Source organism: Varanus komodoensis, unplaced genomic scaffold (genome assembly GCF_004798865.1).
Source record: "Varanus komodoensis strain SLA01 unplaced genomic scaffold, ASM479886v1 scaffold22, whole genome shotgun sequence".
Lineage (NCBI taxonomy): Eukaryota > Metazoa > Chordata > Lepidosauria > Squamata > Varanidae > Varanus > Varanus komodoensis.
In genome coordinates, this window is record NW_025335606.1 from 5357144 (window position 1) to 5374646 (window position 17503).

General features: G+C 41.2%; 1 protein-coding gene across 3 annotated transcripts in view; it reads left to right on the plus strand.

The window, feature by feature from the left end:
* Positions 1 to 17503, plus strand: part of CUNH18orf25 (chromosome unknown C18orf25 homolog) — an 81327-nt gene that overhangs the window by 32217 nt on the left and 31607 nt on the right. For all 3 annotated transcript variants that reach the window (XM_044431596.1, XM_044431594.1, XM_044431595.1), the window contains exon 3: positions 9363 to 10182. In XM_044431596.1, coding sequence (XP_044287531.1) covers positions 9459 to 10182 — 724 coding nt within the window. In that variant the 5' untranslated portion in view covers positions 9363 to 9458. The remainder of the gene's footprint in view (positions 1 to 9362; positions 10183 to 17503) is intronic.

Consider the following 17503-nt stretch of genomic DNA (forward strand, 5'->3'; position numbering starts at 1 on the left):
AAGGAGAGGAGAATGGAGAGTCCAGGATGTGAGGTCTCTGTACTCTTCATTCCTCCCCTTCTTAAATGAGCAAAACTACCCAGCTAGTAGGAAATGCAGAGCAGACCAGGAAGCAGAGATCACTTCCAGCACTCCACCTGTCCTGCACAGCAAGCTTTAAGTCTACAGGTTTGAGGACTTGCGTACCTCGTCCTGAGGGAGCAACCCACAGGAAGGCGTCTAAAACTGCTTTTTAATACATGCAGAGTATTTTTCCCTTTCCACACAGCAGTATTTGGCCAAGAGGCTAGTATCTCACAATTCTCTTGCAGGTATCTTCCTGAAAATATTAAACATTGTCCCCACCTCCCTGGTAAGCCACAGCATAGTCTAGTAAGCAGCTGTCTTCAAACCCAGGGTTTAAAAAGCTATGAGATAGTCCTTTCGTCTCTGGCAAAGAAATCAATTCCTGAATTTTTTAAACTTCCCTGCAGCTTATTCTGATAACCTATTTTTTGTTTTGTCAATCAGTCTTTTTTATTTCTGGAATGAAAGGGGTGTGTGAAAGAAGACAGCCCTCTTGGCTCTGGGGAATAAAGAAGATTGTAGAAAAATGGATTGGAAGAAGTAAAAGCAAGGGTTCAAATTGTCTTCTACCTTTTGCTGCCCAATTAAATAAATACATTTAGAAAGCACACTGTCTGATCTTAGATAAATACCTACAGTTTGGATGAAATGGCAGGATCTTGTTGAATGGGAGGCATTTGGAAGGATTTCTTCAAATCGGGTTGAGTCTGGGGCTGCAAAAGTTCTTACAGGAAGAGGATAATGGTGGGAGAGGGAAGCCACTTGTCTCACTGCATCAGAAAGGTGGTTTACCACATGGAAAACAGGGAAACTTCAACACAGTACTGCGCAGCACCAGGTTGAGACTGAAAAAGGTACAGCCAGCCCTTACATGTAGTCTAACACCTGCATGTATGTATGTCTGTATGTAGGATGTATGTCTGTATGTATGTCTGTATGTAAAACCTTTATATGCCGTCCTTTACGACCACATCTCAGGACGGCTTACAACATTAAACAGCATGAGAAAGAGGAGAAAGGGAAGAAGCCCTTGCCAATGCAATTTAGAACTGGAGAATTTTCTCCTGGTTTTACTGGCAGCCTAATTTAGCTGCTTGAATGCAACCTCCCTTAAAATTAGAAATGAATGTATCCCAAGACTTCCTAAGCTGCCATGTCAGTGAGGGCAAATGCTTTTCTGCCAGCTACTGAAGAGGAATTATTCAATTTTTCAGTTCCTGGCCAGTGGTTAAGAACATGGACATGGGACTAAGGCGACCTGCCTTCTAGTCCCCACTTGGCCATGGAGCCAACTGGGCGACTTTGGTCCAGTCACAAACTTTCTGCCCACAGGGTTGTTGTTGCAGGGATAAGATTGAGAGCAGGAGAATTATGTAAGTTGCTCTAAGTTCTTAAAGGAAGAAAAAAAGTAGGCTATACATTTGTTAAATAATAGTTAATTGTTTATTACATTCGAATACCACCCTATTTAATCACTCGAACTTTTATGCTTTCCCACTGAGTATTTACTTAAGCTGGCTACATGTAGCTTTTCAGTGTCTTAGATCTGTCACGTATAAATAGATTGTGTAAGCAAGGATTTCTGGGCAATGTCTGCTGCTGAATCAGAAGCATTATCTTCACAGGAAGGTTATATTTGGTAGGTGATCTCTGTTTAATAAGCATTACATATTTTCCTCTGGGAGGACTGCAGCACTAGCAACAGTGGACCTTGCCTTAAAAATATTTCCACTTATACAGAGTGGCAGCTTTTTCCAGGCTGGGAAACATTTTGCACACTTAGGGTATATCCATGCTATAGGACACAGTGTTCTTAGTTCACATCAACTTCAGGAATCACCTGGGAAGAGAGGTACCACGGTTCTTTGGACACCACTGCTGCAACGGGAAGCTAGCAGTGTGGCTTGCAGAACTTTAGCGGGAACGTTGTTTTTCATTAAGCAATGTGAGTGATGGATGAGCCTGTACTGTTCTCACTTTGTTTGGGCTGTGATGTCTCACATGAACGCATCTGAGCCATGTGCTGAACTTGACAGGTACACTGAGAAGCTCCTCTTCAAATATCCTCCATATTTTCCAAATAAGCATTAACACTGAGCTCTGTAGTATAATACTGTTTACCCTCTGAGACTCAGGGCTGACTTCAATACAAATGTGTTATTCAGTGGATATAGATCAAGTAAGAACATCCTTTGGTGAAAAGCCTTTATGCTCCTGCAGAAATGGAGTAAGAGATGTTTTAAAAGTCTCTCATTACTACAGTTAAATAAAACAGCCCTTTCCAAAATATGCATCTTAAGAAATACTGTGAAATATTGGTGAGTGTGATTTTCAAGTCTTAAAGAGGGATTGTATTTTTGTTTCCCTCTCCGCCTTCCTATATAGCCCTCCATTATCTTACTTCTAGCAGATGGACCACAAAGCTCAAAACACTGATATCTAAATGCTGCAGAACAATAATTCTGTGCATAATTTATGGTGTGCAAATGCCTGGAAAGTGCTTCACCATTTTTCTTGCATTCCTCCATTAAGGGCACTATCTTTTACATTTTATAGGTGAGGAATTGACATTGGTGGTTAATATTCATTTTCATGGGCAAGAATTTGGAATCACATAGTACACCAAGTTCTTCCTGTAAACCCTTTGAGAACTCTGACCCAGTTAAAATCAGAGAATGTAGAAGTGGAAAGTGCTAAAAGCTGTTTAAGGTACTTTGAATTCCAATTTGTTCTCATGCCTCTTATTCCTACTTACCTTAACACTGTGGAGATTATATCTGTTGCAACAGCACGCAGGAGGGAGGAGAGCCTGACGTAAGTGGGTTTCTAGATGGCCTCATGTTGTAAGTTTACAGTTGAGTCTTGTCTGATAAAGAGCTCAAAGCTCTTACTTGACTCCCGTGTTTGACCTCAGAGTTTTCTGAAAAAAATCAATTTCCCTAAGTTAATGAAGATTTGATTTAGCAGGTTTGAAATACATTTGGTATAAAAAAAAACCACCGTGTCATACTGTTGGTTTATATTTATAAAATTTATATCCTGCCTCTCATCACATATAGCCTAATGTACATCACAGTGATCAAATAAACAGTTTAAACACAGAAACATCAACAACCAACTATCCCGAGGCTACTGAAAAAGAAAAGCCTTCCGTTGTTTGCGTGCGTGCATACAGACACACACACGTATGCACATATCTTAATAAAATGATTCAATAAATCATTCATTTCATTGAGCATAAATTATAACAATTGAGGTAGGGAGTTGGCTGGGTGGAAGAGGCAAGATAGACTCTGTGTCTCAGGAGTGCCTGGGAAACATGTCAAAGCTGTCTAGAGGAAGGTGAGGGGGAGCAAATCTCAGCAGGCCTGGTTGTCTGTTGGATATGTGGGTTGTTCCGCAAGCACCTGGACCCCTGTGTTCTGTTTGCAGGGTGGCACAGTGTGATGCACAAACCTGCCCGGCATGTGGTGCAGAATGTTCCTGTTCTGCCAACAATGTCTTTTTCTGGGAATACGCTGTCCTATCCCAGCCCCAACCCCAATTATCTGTTTTTACCCTCCACCTCCCAACAACAGAAATTAAGTGTTCTGTAGCCACTGAGTATATTTGTTATTATCTGCTTTTGGGGTGGGGTTCCCCAAAAATTGTAGTTCTGCAACCCTTGGAATTGCTCCTGACATACTGATATTTTCCTCTTGGGTACATCACCATCATAACTCAGCACCCAAATTTACCAGTAGAATATTTGAGATATTGCACTCAGTGTTTTTATAGAACTAACATTGTTACAGTTTGAGCAATATTATGGACTTCCATAGTTTTCCCACACCTTCCTTTTATAGTTGAACTCTTGTTTCTGCATGTCTCTCACCGTTCAGAATATTCTTTGTTAGACTTTTACTAAGTTTAGTGCAGAATATGTTTCACCTTATATTTGCTGTACCCAATCTCTCCATGCAACTTGTACAGTCTAGCTAGGGCTGTGAAAGATTCCTGTCTGAAACCTTGGAGAGCTACTGCTACTAGATGAAAATTGTGTTTTTAAATCAGATTTGTTTATGAATTGATGAGTATCCTCACAATCCAGAAGTAGCTTGAAGATCAACATGTTGTATTGGTGAGGTTTGTTTTTTAAATCCAGCATCAAGCATCCAATTTTTTCCTTTGTTTTTCTAAAAGAAAATCAGTACATTTGTTTTCACTGATAAAGAAAGACACTTGGATGCTGTATTAGATTGCTGTCTAAGTTCCTATATAAACTTATCTCTATGGACTAGAATTGGAAGTAAAAAAAATGAAGATATGGTTGAGACTTAGCAGAGACAGAAATAAATATTCTCTTGTCTGCTCTTGTATCAACTTAAACTAAGTCTGTGGGTACAGTCTGGAAGATCTCACAAGTTCATCAGGGTCTTGCTAGGTAAAGACCCATAAAAGAGATCTTGAAGAAGAATCTGAATAATGCATGAGTAATCTTGGCAGTGCATTATGAGAGGCACACTTACTACTAAGCACATACTGCGCCTCTGTTTCTGCTAGCGAGCTTGTAGCATACTGTTGATTCTAATAGGGAAGGCTTAATAGCACGCCTTCTGACTTTCACTGCTGACTAAATCCCACATGCAGGCATTTGTATTGCTGGCACTAACTCTTTTAATTGTAGTGTTCCCTGACATACTATCACTCATTTTCTTTCACAGATATTTCTCTTTCATTCTGGGAGAAAGTGATTCTTTTTCTTTAACCAGGTTTAGAAATAATAATTGTAGACATACAAGGTGTGTCCAGAAAGTAATGAGAATGAAGTTCCTACACTTGAGAAGGGCTCTGTGAAGGGAGAAGCTGGCCAAGGTCACTTGAGGTGGGGTGCCTCACCACAGTGTTGGAACACTGATTTGCATTCCAGCCCTATCGAAGTCAAGACATTCTTGTTTGTGACACCCTGTTCAAGTCCTCTTATTAAGAATAACGCAGGCAAGTTTGGAACAGTGGTACACGATAAAATTTTGTGTGAAATTGGGTAAAAGTGTTTCAGAAACTTTAGAGATGGTGAGGAAAGCTTATGGAGAAGCTGCACTGTCACCTGCACAAGTGTACTGAGCACACTAGGCCTGCAATGAAGGACATGAAGGTGTTGGAGACGAACAATGATCAGGATGCCCCCCTTTGTCAAAAAAAGGAACAGAATGTGAATGCAGTGAGGCCTGTTCTCAACTGTGATCGACAGCTCACTATCAGAGGAAATGGGAAATGGAAATTTGAGAATGTCAATTGTTCATGAAATCACGACTCAGGATTTGAACATGAGAAAAGTGTGTGCGAAACTTGTTCCAAAGAACTTGTCACCTGATCAGAAGGAACACCGTTTACCAAGACCTGTTGGCCCCATTGGAAAGAGAGCCTGATTTTTTGGGTTGAGCGATCACGGGAGATAAAGCCTGGTGTTTGAGTACAATCCCAAGATGAAGAAACACACACTCGTCATCTCACCCCAAGAAAGCTTGAATGAGCAAATCAAAAGTCAGATCAACGGTCGTTGTTGTTGTTGTTTTAATTCATGTGGAATTGTCCATAAGGAATTTGTACCTATTGGTCAAACTGTGAATCAAAGATTTTACCTGGAATTTCTTGGTCACTTGAGACAAAGAGTTTTTCCTGTGCGTCCTGAGATCAGCTCAACTTGGATCCTTCATCATGACAGTGCACCAAGTCACAGTGCTTTGGCTGTCAGAGAGTTTTGGGCTGAAAAACATCACGGCGCTTCCGCATCCACCCTACAGCCCCGACTTGGCTCCTTGCGACTTTTTCATACTCCCAAAGATGAAGAACGGTTTGGAAGGACACTATTTTGTTAGTGTGCATAATGTTCAAAGAGCCACTGTGCAGGCTCTGAACGCCACCCCACTTGAAGACTTCCAGGGATGCAATGAAGAATGGAAAAATAGCTGGGAGCATTGTGTATACTCACAAGGTGAATACTTTGAAGGAGACAATGTTCAATTGTAAATTTTTTCAGTAAAAGAATTTTTAAAATATAATTCTCATTACTTTATGGACACACCTCGTACATTGCCATCAGCTTACTGTTGATATTCTTGGTTCAGCATAGTTGTAACTTTGCATTTTGCTGATGAAAGTAGGAAGTAGACACAGCCTTGGGCCTGAATCAGCATAGCCTTGGAGGGACTTCCATGTAATGATACAGTGGGTGGGGCCTTTGCTATTTTCCATTTGGAGCAGAGATCTCCATTGTTTTTCAGTCTGTGGGTATACTTAGAAATCTGAGAAATGGTTGTGGTCACAGAAAGGGGTTTTCATCAGGGCCTGCCTATTCACAAAGGAGAGGGGACTATCCCCCCAAGAAATTATGTGCAGAGTTTGGGTTCAAACTTCAAATGCCAGGCTGCGTTCTTTTCTCACAAAGCCCAGCCAAATTGGCATTATAGGATCACAGGCATTCCAAAATACCTGGCAAAATACTGTCATCCCCCCACCCCCGCCACACATGCACATAGTAGAAACAAAATTCACACACTCTTCTCTGAACTTGCCTTCCTCAAGATCTCAATCTTACTAGGCAGCAGTAAGTATCCTTTTTTCTTTTTTTGAATACAATTCATTTTTAGGAGAAAACTAGAAGGGAAAGCACTGGCTCCTTTGCTTCTGAGTGCATGTAGGTCCAAGAGGCATTCTGGAGGAAGGAGGACAAGTTAAAGCAAAGAATTTTTCAGCAAGATGATTCAAACCTTGGGATGGGTGGCATCTTGGGTGTCAAGGAAGATATTCAGAGGCACAATATTGGCAGCCCCTGACCCAAGGGTGACCAGCAATGTGGCTTTAAGTACCTCTTCCTGTCTAGCACATGTGAAGTACCTATAACCAGAGCATTTATGTTCAATCTAGCTGCACAGGAGAACATTCATTCTTTTGGTAGGAGTTCTGGAGAGCCTCATAGCTACAGAAATCCTGGTGGCGTTCAGAAACCTCAGAATTGTTTTACACATTACTTTTAAAATTGAATGCTACAAATCTGGAGGATGTAGTTGTATCTCTGTATCTTACACCAGTCATTTCTCTCATACTTACTGGTGTTTGAAGTGATCACCTGTTGTTTTTCAGAATATAAGCAATTGAAAGTTTAAATCCCTGCTCAGCCACTGAAGGAGACCACAGCCTCAGTCTCCCATACCCTGCACTCTATCCATTGAACAACACTCAGCTGTAAATGCATAGCATTGGACACCTATGCATAGATACAGCAGAATGATTGAGGATTAGTGTTTTGCAATTCTCTAAAAATTCTGTATTGCCTAATGGCATTAATCGTTTATGTAGTTGATGTTGAAAGGGTATTATAAATAGCAAAGGTGAATAAATCACTTTGCAGTTTTTTGTCAAATGGACTGTATTTGCATACAAGGCTCGGCAACCAAAGGGTTGTTTCCAAATCATTATTGACTGATTGCTGTGGAATCCAAGTTAGCATGAATGTGTTTAATTCTCAGTTGCACAAGAGGCAGACAGTAAATGTGAACAGATCATAATTGATTAAATATTCTTTACAGGTGACCTAAGAAACAGATTACGACAAATCTTAATATAATTACAGAAAGCTGTGGATGGAGAGGCAAATCAGCGTGACACAGTTACTCTGTATGGGTGTGACAGCTAGTTGGTTAATTAGCCCACAAGTTCTGGGCACGCAGGCTGTGCACATGTCACTTCTGGTTTCCTGCAGGAATGGGCAAATGAGACATTTTCAAGTTATTTCTGTGATGTCCAAACCCCAGGCAGTTAAGGTTGTTTGTGACTTAAAAAACACACATTAATCCGCATCTCATTCTTGGGTTAGTTTGTGTTGTTTAACCCATGAACATCATGGAAACACCCTATAGATGCCACATTTGTAAGTTGTTCTGGTTTTCTGGAAGTTGTATACAGTTTTCATTCCAGCGATTTGTATGTTAATCGAATTGATGCTGTACGCCACTGTTACATTTGAACAGGGCCAACATGAAAACTAAGGCAGAGTCCAGCTATGATCTAAATTTACAAGATCAATCTACCCTAAACTATTTGGGGGGGGGGGTTAACTCAAACCCAGCATTTCCTCATCCCCACTGTTGTGATCTGGGCAACTAGTATCAAAACTATTACATAAATCATTTTGCTGCTTTTATGCCAGGCCCAACTTCATTTTCGCACTACTGCTGTAGTGAACAACTAGCTTACTAATAATGGGATGTTGGGTGGGAGGATAACCCTCTTGTCCCCTGGAAACTAAGATGCTCACTTCACTGAGAAAAAATAATGTATGTGCTATATGTGCTTATGTTTTGTATGTATCTTGATCATGCAAGTCCTTTCCTTTCCTTTTTTGCCTTACCAATGTTTGCTGAAGAAGAATTTAGATCTAAATTTGAATTGTCTGTGTCCAAATCATTCAGTCAGGTGGCCAGTACTACATGCTGCTTTGACCCCTGGATATCTGGAGCAATTATCTCCCCAGTGTTGCATTGCAGCACTACTTTGCAAATTCATCTGGACTGTTAATCTTGCCTCCAAACAGTAAAACTATGAATTACGCTTCTACAGTATGTAGTGATGGCTACCAAATCAGTCAGTTCCAAAAACAGATTAGATCAATTCATGGGCCACTCCTATCACCTGGACACAGCATCTGAGGAGTTATAGGATACTTTGGATTCCCAGATCTGGGAATGGAGACAGAGTTCTGACCTCAGATTAGGGAACGTGATGTCCATGTCCCCTCCCCCTCACATCCACCATGGAAAGAGCCATGTTGGCTCCCTCTGCAAGGTCAGAAACACAACCTCAGAACCTGAGAAAATGAGGTATTTTGGTGAGTGAGGAGGGGAGAAAACTTGAGAGGGCAGGTTACAGCCTGCCCTGGGGCTTCTCAAGCCCCCTCCCCCCATCCAAAATGGGCCTAGATGGGCCAAAAGGTCTGTCTAGGGGAAATGAAAGGTAGGAGGATGGGGAGGCAAAGATCACTTCCATTGCTCCTCCCACCCTTCACAGGATGAGTGTAAGCCTCTGTCTTGAGGGTGGGAGGAAGTGATTTATGGACTCTTCAGCACAACTCAAATCCCTCTGAAAGATGTCTGTGGGCTTAAGCCCCACTTGAGCCAGCAGCATCTATATTAAAAGGCCTCTCTAAATGGTATCCAGTTTTACTTTGAAATCAGAAAGATCTGTCATCCTGTACAGAGGTTATTTCAGGTATTCTGTGGCTCCCAACCTGTTCATTTGTTCTCTGTGTTTTCCTGCAGGTTGCTTTCCTTCTGAAGCCCTAGGCTAGTTTGCACTGTCCACTAGACTCTGTGCTCCATGCTTTGAGACCGGGAGAGAGACTTTAAAACTCTGAAATGAAGATGGAGGCAGTAGACAAAGCAGAAGAACTCATTGATCCAGAGATCCCACCAAAACTCTCAGAAAAACAAGAGGCAGCTCTGGGTGAAGAGGGATCTATAGAACTAGAAATGCATGCTCAGAAAGAGCGTGGAGCTGTCCTAGAGGATTCAGCAGTGCTTACCTCCATGCCATGCTTGCTGATGGAGCTGAGACGGGACTCATCAGAATCTCAGCTAGCATCAACAGAAAGTGACAAGCCGACAGCTGGCCGTGTTTATGAGAGTGACTCTTCCAACCATTGCATGCTGTCCCCTTCTTCCAGTGGGCACTTGGCTGATTCAGACACTCTGTCTTCTGCAGAAGAGAATGAGCCGAGCCGAGCCGAAGCAACGGTAGAGGGAGACCCATCCGCAGTGTCAGGGTCTACTGTTGGGAGGAAATCCAGGCGCTCCAGGTCAGAAAGTGAAACCTCAACCATGGCTGCAAAGAAAAACCGGCAGTCGAGTGATAAACAGAATGGTCGTGTTGCAAAGGTCAAAGGTCATCGGAGCCAAAAGCACAAAGAGCGAATTCGGTTATTGAGGCAGAAACGGGAAGCGGCGGCCCGCAAGAAATATAACCTGCTGCAGGACAGCAGTACCAGTGATAGTGACCTAACCTGTGACTCAAGCACGAGTTCATCAGATGATGATGAAGAAGTTTCAGGGAGCAGCAAGACAATCACTGCAGAGATACCAGGTAGAGGATGTTTTTTAAACTGAACTGATAAAACTCCTGCCATCATTTAGCTGTCATGCTAAATTTAGAGGAGCGACACTTAAGAAAACAAATAATAAACTAGGAGAATCGCAGCTCTGTGTAAATATGAAGGCTGCACTAAGTTAAACACAGCAATCTAAGAGTGAGATGGGGGTTCTCAATGTTCTTATTTGCACTATAGCAAATAGGAAAAAAGTCTGATAATGGTGAATTGAGTCCAGTCCCTGCTGTCTTGCCTTCTCCTTTCCCGTGCCAGTTAACATCACTGTGGCTTAGATGGTAATATTTAAAGCAGCCTACTTTGTAGCTCTTTATTCTAAATGGACGATCCTCTTAAAATGCTGGAGCTGTTTCTCTGCATCTGAAACACCTTGGGGCATCTTTCTGCTGTTTCCAACAAAGCCCCATTCTCTCCAATCCTGCATTTAATGCTGCACTTTCCAGCTTCTGTTCAATGCATGAATAGCTGGTTCAGCCTTGCTGTGGGTGGCAGATAGGCAAGCGGGTTACTTCAGAGCCTCTGTGAGGAATATTTTGCACATAGTTTACAAATTATTACCCCCTGCATTATTCCTCAGTATCAGAAACAAGTTTGTTTTAATTTTCTCCATTGTGTGGATTGCACAATCACTAATCTTTTTTTTTCCTGCTGCATCCATATTGACTGACTGAGAGATTAAATATTTTGGCCACTCTCATAAAATATTGAACATGCCTTTTGAAAAACTTCTCAATCTGTTATGGCCTGTTTTATTCCTTTAGTCCAAATAGCATGACCAGGAATATGTATCAACTACTCAACTTGGCATATGGTACTCAAAATAACTGCATTTTATAGCAACCATAAAAATAAAATACTATTTAAAAAGCTTTTGGTTTGCCAATCTTTTATGGGTGAACACATTTCTTTTTTGCACAAGAGAAATGAGCTTCTAAGTAAAGCTGTTTCTATATTGTTTGAGAAGACTTAAAAGCAAGACTCTAATGCTGAGATCACCATTTGACTCTTCAAGTCTATTTTCTATCAGTGGATACCCTATTAAGTTCAACAGAATCTGCCTATGCACAACACATTGGGTTTGCAATTGTGTATGGGTATAGTCTGTCAGGCATAACTATGCAAACTCCATTTCAGTTTGAATTTCATGAGCATTTTTGCACATACCAGTTAAAATAAGTGGAGATTGTTCAGGCATGCTTGGTGGACCAGTGATTTGCTCTGACATTCACACTTCTTTAAAGCTCTGCTCTCTGGTGCAGCTTGATATTGTAATACTAATTTATTTATTTGTATAGTCAGAGATGAAGGACTCTGAGCTAAAAAAGACTAGCTAGGAGCTCAAGTGATGTATCTTGCTGGTCTTAGCCGTTTCAGACTGCAGGTGATGTGCTTCTCCACATAAACTGCTGGCTGCATATACAAATCCGGCATACTGGGGAGAAGTTGCTAGGTTAGCTGTTCTTCGTATCAGTCTTGTTTTGTATTTGGATCACTTTATGCAAATACATTCAGTATAAAATGGGATAGCCCCAAAACAATTACATTCCAGGAGTGGCTTCCACTAGAGTGGTCTAGTTCTAACATCAACCAGTGCAGCCTGAAGTTACTTTCATTTATTTATCTATTTATTATTTATTAGATTTTTATCCTTGCCTCATTTTATCCCTCCTTAAGGCTCCCTGGGTGGGTTACAAATAAAAATATACAATATAATAAAATAACATTATTCAGTAAAATGGTATTAAAGTCTGAACAAGTTAACAAGTAATGCCACACCATTATTTGAATTTATTTGAATTTCTGTGGCAGGCTTGCTCATTCCTTTGGCTTATTGACCATGTACAGCAGTATGAGCAAACATTTGAAATGGCAGGCAGTACGCACCAAGAACTTTGGGAACCACGAGGATGGTGAGCTGCCTACTGAGGAAAGAGGATTATCTCACAATCCTCTGCTCTGTAAGGCTGAATTTCTGTGAAACCATCTCTGATCAAGTATAGAATGGCCAAGTGCCATCTTGGTGAAACAGTGGTGCATAGACAAGTTCTTCCATTTGCTGACTTTTGCTGAATGCTTTGGAAGGGTAGGATGTTTACATAATCACAACCTCTTTGCAGTGGTAGTGTGACATGTCTTCTGTTGTAGAACTTTGTGCAGTTTTGCTGTAGGTTATCTTAGTTTAATGGCCTGCAGTCTGAAAAAAATTATTTAGGTTTTTGAAAACTACTCATGTAGTTGTAGATTTTCTTGGAAGTGTTACTATTAATCTAGCTGTAGGGAGGGTTTTGCTAGTTAGATTCCTGTTTTATAGTGCCCATGAGCAGATAGCTTAGCCTGTCATACCAGGTGCAATGTACTGCCGTTGCATCTTCACTCTGGGTCAGTGCATGAAACCTGATTTCTGTAATGACCACCTGATCATGGCTTGTCATCTTGTCTGAAGCTGGGTTACATGACTTGTTGGAGCAGGACAAAGCCTTCCAGTAATACTGCAATGGTCCATGGATTATTGGAGGGGTGTTTCCATAATCAGACAAGCCACACCTGGACGGTGATTACAGAAAGCGTGCCCTGCACATACGATGTAAATAAGCCTTGGTGGACAAATTTGCACAATATGCTAAACCCCTTATGACTAAAGCTATATGCAGTGGGGGGGTTTGTAGAACAATCCATGGTGCACCTGACAGATTATCAGACTCATTATGGTCTGTTCTCCTTGTTCCTCTTCAGCCCTCCAGCCAGCATCCCAGTATCCTCCATGGTGGAATCTGACTTGACTCCTACTCTCTGCTGAAACTGTTACCCCTTTTAGTTGAGAGGTTTTTGTTTGGTTGGTTTTATGAATGTCAAAAAAGTGCAGTTGAGCAAGTGTTTCCCATTGTTGGACACCTAAAAATTGCCAAACTGTGTGTCAAATTGTGTGTGTGCATGTGTGCCTGTTTTGCAAGTACACCAGTGCACACTTAGGGCATTCGGATATGTGTAGTCTTGTCTTGTTAATGGTTTTGTGTGTTTCATCTTTCAAAGGGAAGTGGAGTAGGTAACAGACTGGGAAGACACACAGTTGTCAGCTGTCAACTGAAAAGTTAATGGTGGGGGGGGCAGTGGCGGCAAAAGGAGATACACCAAGTGGGAGAAGTTGCAGTGTCACCCTCTTAACAGTGTATCCTTACAATATACTCCAGAAAGGGGTGGTAATAACTTAACCCACTGTGCAAGTGTCCTTATTGCTTGTGAGTAAGAAGGTAAATATTGTACCTTCCCAAAACATCCTTGATTAGATTACTTTTTAGAAAGATATATATAACATGCATATGACATGTATAGTTTTGAGGTCTCGACTTTGTTTTCTGTTTAGATAGTATATAATTGCACATAACTGGGTTTCTTAACACTTCCTAAAAATGTCAAAGCAGCCGTTTGTAAAGGATAGAACTTTGGAATACTGGCCAGAATTAAATAGTTTTCAGCAATGCCAATTTGGATTAGTGAAAGTTGCTTTTATTGTGCAATTTCCAGTATCTTAATAGAAGTATGCGTTGATATGTTGATGAGACTGGAGATCTTACTGAAACCTATTTATACAAATGAAATGATATTTCAGATAACGTGTCTGAAACTCCCTGGACTATCATTGGGAAATTCACTGCACACAGGCAGAACAGGATTCTGTGCCTGTCCCTCAAGAGCTTACCATAAGGACTTTCCTTACATTTCTTTTGTTATTCCACAAGCACTGTGAACTGTCTTGAGCAACATTGTTCAGCTATGTTAGCAGGCTTCAGGCTTTCACTTGTCCCCCTCCCCAGGGAGTGGTCTGTCAGATTTTAGCAAGTGAGACAAACCCAATATACTCTCCCAGCTCTGGAACTGCAGAGAAGGAGTGATGGTCCCCACTCATAAAAACATAGAAACAAAGCCAGTCAGAAGGGTCCTCCCAGGCCATCTAGTCTAACTCCGGCTCCAGCTGCCCCTACTCTTTCTATGGTCCCAGACATGGGTGGAAGTCTGCAGTTTATGCTAGTTCTGCAATTTCTGGAAACAAGTAGAGAAAAAAAATTGCTGTTTCCTCCCTTCTCTGGTTTCAAGCTTGAGAGTTTTGGATGCACACTCATGGATGCTCTGTAAATCTTCCAGAGCTTTTAGCTCCAGCCACCTGGTAGAAGCAGGGAGGAAGGGAGCCTACATGCTTCAGCTACCTTTCATCACTTCTGAGCATCTTTGAGAGAGAAGGTTAAATCTCCAACCCTTCACTAACAATAGCTTCCAACCTCCTGACAAAGGCAGTGCAAACATGCATGCACATCAGTCCTGGCCTGCTGACCAGGAGAGGAATTGTAGAGGCACAGAGGTTAGTTTTCATGCCCTTGGGCAGTTGGAACTCCAGCTGGATGGTAACCTTGACTGTCCTGTGTTTGCTCTTCCCTGGAAGGGGAGGATGGAGCTGCCAGGGTTGTCCTCATAACTCCCATGTAAGTTAGAGGTCTAGATTTCCAGCAGAGACAGAAAAAGCCTTCATGCATCCACTGTCCTTCACCAGTTTTTTATTTTATTTTACTTTACTTTACTTTACTTTACTTTACTTTACTTTACTTTACTTTATTATTTTATACCACCCAATAGCTGAGGCTTTCTGGGCAGTTAGCAGAAGTTAAAAAAACACACACAAACAAGCAAGTTCCTAACTGAAGAGGAATAGCAGGAGACTTTGCTTTTGTCTCATGCTGTGTGCTGTCTTTCAAAGATGTTCCATGAAGTCAGAGAGACAATTCCATGCCTTGGGACAGAGGCAGTCTAGGTGAATACTTGGGTGGACAACTGGGCCAACCCAGATTTGTTAACCATTGCATTTTGGTATGGCTAATGGGGTGATTCAGAAATGCTATGCCCTTTTCTGTGCAGATGTATGTGTGCTCACAAACAGAAAGAGGAGCAGAAGGTGTGGAATTGATTCTTTTTGTATGTTACACTCAAAGTTAGATTACAAAGTGAAAAGTCCAAGCAATTGTTATTGTTGGTAAATGAATTAAAGGTACTTTAGACTAGTGGTTTTTGCTTGCTAGAAGTAGCTTTTAGAAAAGAAAGAGATGTTTAAGCAGGTTCAGATAAACAAAATATGCTTTTTTTCTAGCTAGTTTAATTTAATGCTCTTTTGAACAAAGATGTAGGCGACTCAGGTAGCGTGCCCATAGCTAGAACTGAGCAGAGGTATTCATTGGTGATTTTTGAAGCTTGCATAGCAAGAGTGGGCAACTTGTAACCCAAAATGTCTGGAAGGCCACAGTTCCCTCCAGCTCTTACCCATTAGACTAGCAGCTGCAGGTCAAAATCCCTTGAGGACCACAGGTTGACTGGACCGTCTGTTTTGTAGGATGTTGCCAGGAAACTGTTTGGTATCAGATTCGCAGAGGATTCCTGTCTGGTTTCTTATTTTGTGGAGGAGAGAGGCAGTCACCAACACACATCTCGACAGAATATGTCATTTATTTATTTGATCTGTACCTCACCCTTCAACAGGTTCGTGGAGTGGCTTTAGTGAGGGTTAGTATTCTGGTTTGTTTGTTCTTTGGGGGCCATCACACCTTACATGATGACCAGCCTTAGATTTCAAATCTGGAACTTTACTTTTTTTACCCTTTGGTTCTATTCTTTGTCTTTTTATTCCTTAAAGCTTCCACTGTTGAAATGACAAGCTGCTTCTTGGTTTAAGCGTTTACCTCATTAGCATATAGAAGAAACCATTGTATCACTCATATTTTCCCATTAATTGCATCATGCTTCCAGGGGCCATCCCAAACTTGTGCTGGAAGCAACAGATGTACCTTAGACCAAAATTTAATAATCCTGATTCTGGTTTCTTTGTTATGTGCTATATATAGGTAATTTACTATAGGGTTAATTAAGTACCATCCTGTCTACAGGGCTTCCTGCAGGGGTATGCTGAGTATTCAGTTTAATGTTCAAACTGTAGCAAATCTTGCTACTCATCCTTATATAAGGCTTAAGTAATAAAATGGTCAGACTAATTTCTTGAAAGCGTACTTGTGCAGTGGTGTCATGGTTCTTCTTCCCACATAGTGGGGTCTTGGTTGCATAAGGCCAAGCAGACAGGTTGCTTAAGCGGAACATGGATCACTTGACCTTTTGGTAGCACCTCGCTGATGCTTATTCGTAGAAATATTTTGCAGCCTGTTGAAAAGAGTCAGAAGACCCTTGCTGGTTGTGGTTTTACAAACTTCCTGAAATTACCATCCTAATTTTGTTCTATATGTGGAATTGTAGTAGGAGAAATCATGGCAGTTCTTCTGTGTTTCACACAGATGGAAGCACTCATTGCCCCTAATTTGCATCATGATATTATGGAATACTGGGATTCTTGAGAAGCCTTTTTCTGGAAAACTGGGGAAAAATGCTTCCTATAAATTCAGGGTTTGATTTCCTGCATCCAGAATTATTGTAAATTCCTATCACAGAAAAGCTTTCAAAGCTTTGTGGAGGGTTGGAGGGAGAAGATGAGTCATAATTCCCATGAATTTCCCAATAATTCCCCTGACCAAAATTAACCCTGAGAAGAAATCTGAACACCTTTCACTTCAGAAGGTGCTGCCATTGTAGAATGCCAGATTTGTGAGCAACAATCAGTCATTCTGTCATCTCACTGTGAAAGTGGAGGACATTACTTCTGACTACAAAGTACGCCTGCTATAATAAAAATCCAAGACTTCTATTCCCAGATGGAGTTCTGCTGATCGATAAGAGAATCTAGCTTCCTTTGCCCCTTCTTTCATATTCTTACTGTTGCCATTCAGTTCCTTTCTGAAAAGTTAGTTTAAATGCTGTCATTCCTCAGTAGGCCTGCCCCTATGATCTTGTAAAATTTCCCCACAGTTTTTGATTAAAGGGTGAATTTTCCCTCTCTCTGCTTTAATATCTGGAAAAAGTGTCAGTTAGGGATTCATGAATTCAATTAGAATTTCTTGTCCTCTCACTCGCTGTCAGGTTGCGGATTCTCAAATAGTACCTGGCTTGATTTCCTAAACTTCTAATAATTCTCCTAAAATAACAATACTGTGTGTCAAGAAAGAACAGGGTGAAAATGTGCAAGCAGTGTTTATTTGAAGATTTAACCAAGAGAGTTTTAGATGCAAACTTTCTGCAAATTACCTAGGTAATTTCTTGCTTCTTTGAATGATTCATTATCTTTGCCTCTTAATCTTCACATTTTCAATGCCCACACTTACTTTTGTGGCAGCTCATTCCTTACCGAAGTATTCTGAAGTTTGTGACAATGTAAAT